This window comes from Salvelinus sp. IW2-2015, unplaced genomic scaffold, assembly GCF_002910315.2.
Source record: "Salvelinus sp. IW2-2015 unplaced genomic scaffold, ASM291031v2 Un_scaffold1634, whole genome shotgun sequence".
NCBI lineage: Eukaryota > Metazoa > Chordata > Actinopteri > Salmoniformes > Salmonidae > Salvelinus > Salvelinus sp. IW2-2015.
In genome coordinates, this window is record NW_019943050.1 from 162,272 (window position 1) to 165,759 (window position 3,488).

The window sequence follows — 3,488 nt, forward strand, 5'->3', positions numbered from 1 at the left end:
TGCCTGTTGGGGGTAGCCTCCTGGGTTTTTACACCTTCACCTGAATTACGCCTAGACTCTTTCTACTTGTTTATAAAGGCACCATGTTACTTCCATTGTTCATTGTCCTGTTTAATGCTAAGTGAAGATAATAGAATACTAAATACACATGAAGGTGAGAACATATACATGCTTGTGTTATAAGTGTGTAATCTAATTCATCAGCTGATCTTTTAGATGATAACCGAACACGGTGTTCGTGTTGACTTTTTAGTGTGACCATAGAACTTCACTTTTCTCTGCCACCCTTCTTTGGAAGCTTTAAACACGTTCTATGCCATAGTAGTGGCTCGCAGTTAGGTTCCTTTGATTGAGAGGAAGATTGCTTGTTCCCTAACTGTAATACGACCATGCCGATAAGTACCCAGAGTCCAAACAAAAGTTATTGCGAAACCCACTTACTCTTCATCTCTCGACCCAACGAACCGCGCTTTTTGTTTTTCTTTCCTATTGTACTATTGTGTCTCAGGGCATGCCTGAGATCAATCGTAGCCTGAGCGTTAACTGGCTACTGTTCTGAGTTAGCAACTCAGTGAAGGCAGTGGCACAATCAAAACAGCTAAGTGGGCAATAGTTTAACACCCTCTATACTGAGGATGTTCAGCACAGGCCTCTATACTGAGGATGTTCAGCACAGGCCTCTATACTGAGGATGTTCAGCACAGACCTCTATACTGAGGATGTTCAGCACAGGCCTCTATACTGAGGATGTTCAGCACAGGCCTCTATACTGAGGATGTTCAGCACAGGCCTCTATACTGCAAAAGACTCTCAGACCATGAGAAACAAATTCTCTGGTCTGATTGAAACCAAGATTAACTCTTTTGGCCTGAATGCCCAGCGTCACGTCTGGAGGGAAACCTGGCACCCTCCCTACGGTGAAGCATGGTGGTGGCAGCATCATGCTGTGGGGATGTTTTCAGCTGCACTTTTTTGGTTACTACATGATTCCATAGGTGTTATTTCATAGTTTTGATGCTTCACTATTATTCTACTACATTTTGGAAAATAGTACAAATAAAGAAAAACCCTAAATGAGTAGGGTGTTCCAAATTTTTGACTCGTACTGTATATTGGCAACATTTTAATTACCTTTCTATAACTCCAATGCAATGATTTGGCACAAAAATAACAAATGTATCTATCAGTTACCTACTACCTATTTGTATTTATGTATTTATTTATTCTTCATTAGCATTAACAGGACAATGAAAATGGAAAGTAAACATGGTGCTTTAAAACAAGTAGAAAGAGTCCTAGGCGTATTCAGGTGAGGTGTAAAAAACCCAGGAGGCTACCCCCAAACAGGCCTCTATACTGAGGAGGTTCAGCACAGACCTCTATACTGAGGATGTTCAGCACAGGCTCTATACTGAGGATGTTCAGCACAGGCCTCTATACTGAGGATGTTCAGCACAGACCTCTATACTGAGGATTGTTCAGCACAGGCCTCTATACTGAGGATTGTTCAGCAACAGGCCTCATACTGAGGATGTTCAGCACAGCCTCTATACTGAGGAGTTCGCACAGGCCTCTATACTGAGAGGTTCAGCACAGGCCTCTATACTGAGGATGTTCAGCCACAGGCCTCTATAACTGAGGATGTTCAGCACAGGCCTCTATACTGAGGATGTTCAGCACGGCCTCTATACTGAGGATGTTCAGCACGGCCTCTATACTGAGGATGTTCAGCACAGCCTCTATACTGAGGATGTTCAGCACAGCCTCTGATACTGAGGATGTTCAGCACAGGCCTCTATACTGAGGAGTTTCAGCACAGGCCTCTATACTGAGGAGTGTTCAGCACAGGCCTCTATACTGAGGAGTTCAGACAGCTCTATAACTGAGGATGTTCAGCACAGGCCTCTAGACTGAGGATGTTCAGCACAGGCCTCTATACTGAGGATGTTTCAGCACAGGCCTCTATCTGAGGATGTTCAGCACAGGCCTCTATTACTGAGGAGGTTCAAGCACAGGCCTCTATACTGGAGGAGGTTCAGCACAAGACCTCTATACTGAGGATGTTCAGCACAGGCCTCTATACTGAGGATGTTCAGCACAGGCCTCTATACTGAGGATGTTCAGCCAGGCCTCTTTACTGAGGATGTTCAGCACAGGCCTCTATACTGAGGATGTTCAGCACAGGCCTCTATACTGAGATGTTAAGCACGGGCCTCTATACTGAGGGTTCAGCACGGCCTCTATACTAGGATGTTCAGCACGCGGGCCTCTATACTGAGGATGTTCAGCACGGGCCTCTATACTGAGGATGTTCAGCACGGGCCTCTATACTGAGGATGTTCAGCACAGACCTCTATACTGAGGATGTTCAGCACAGGCCTCTATACTGAGGATGTTCAGCACAGGCCTCTATACTGAGGATGTTCAGCACAGGCCTCTATACTGAGGAGGTTCAGCACAGGCCTCTATACTGAGGAGGTTCAGCACAGCCTCTATACTGAGATGTTCAGCCACAGGCCTCTAGACTGAGGATGTTCAGCACAGGCCTCTATACTGAGGATGTTCAGCACAGGCCTCTATACTGAGGATGTTCAGCCAGCCTCTATACTGAGGAGGTTCAGCACAGGCCTCTATACTGAGGAGTCAGCACAGGACCTCTGTTACTGAGGATGTTTCAGCACAGGCCTCTTATCTGAGGGATGTCAGCCACAGGCCTCTATACTGAGGATTGTCAGCACAGACCTCTATCTGAGGATGTTCAGCACAGGCCTCTATACTGAGGATGTTCAGCACAGGCCTCTATACTGAGGATGTTCAGCACAGGCCTCTATACTGAGGGATGTTCAGCCACAGGCCTCTATACTGAGGAGGTTCAGCACAGGCCCTATACTGAGGATGTTCAGCACAGGCCTCTATACTGAGGATGTTCAGCACAGGCCTCTATACTGAGGATGTTCAGCACGGGCCTCTATACTGAGGAGTTCAGCACAGACCTATATACTGAGGATTTCAGCACAGGCCTCTATACTGAGGATGTTCATGCACAGGCCTCTATTACTGAGGATGTTAAGCACGGCCTCTATACTGAGGATGTTTCAGCACGCGGCCTCTATACTGAGGATGTTCAAGCAGGCCTCTATACTGAGGATGTTCAGCACAGGGCCTCTATACTGAGGATGTTCAGCACAGGCCCTCTATACCTTAGAGGATGTTCAGCACAGGCCTCTATACTGAGGATGTTCAAGCACAGGCCGTCTATACTGAGGAATGTTCAGCACAGGCCTCTATACTGGGTGAGAGGCTATACAGCACAGGCTTATACTTGAGGATGTTCAGGCACAGGCCTCTATACTGAGGATGTTCAGCACAGGCCTCTATTATCTGAGGATGTTAAGCACAGGCCTCTATACTGAGGATGTTTCAGCAAAGGCCTCTCTATACTGAGGATGTTCAGCACAGGCCCTATACTGAGGATGTTAAAGCACAGG

At 46.6% G+C, this 3,488-nt stretch overlaps 1 protein-coding gene across 1 annotated transcript in view; it reads left to right on the plus strand.

Annotated features, from left to right (window-relative positions):
* LOC139024552 (uncharacterized) overlaps positions 1-519 on the plus strand; it is a 10,318-nt gene extending 9,799 nt beyond the window's left edge. Inside the window, exon 2 of the mRNA XM_070439428.1 lies at positions 509-519. Within this exon, the coding sequence (XP_070295529.1) occupies positions 509-519 (11 nt within the window). The remainder of the gene's footprint in view (positions 1-508) is intronic.
* Positions 520-3,488: the final 2,969 nt, after the last annotated feature.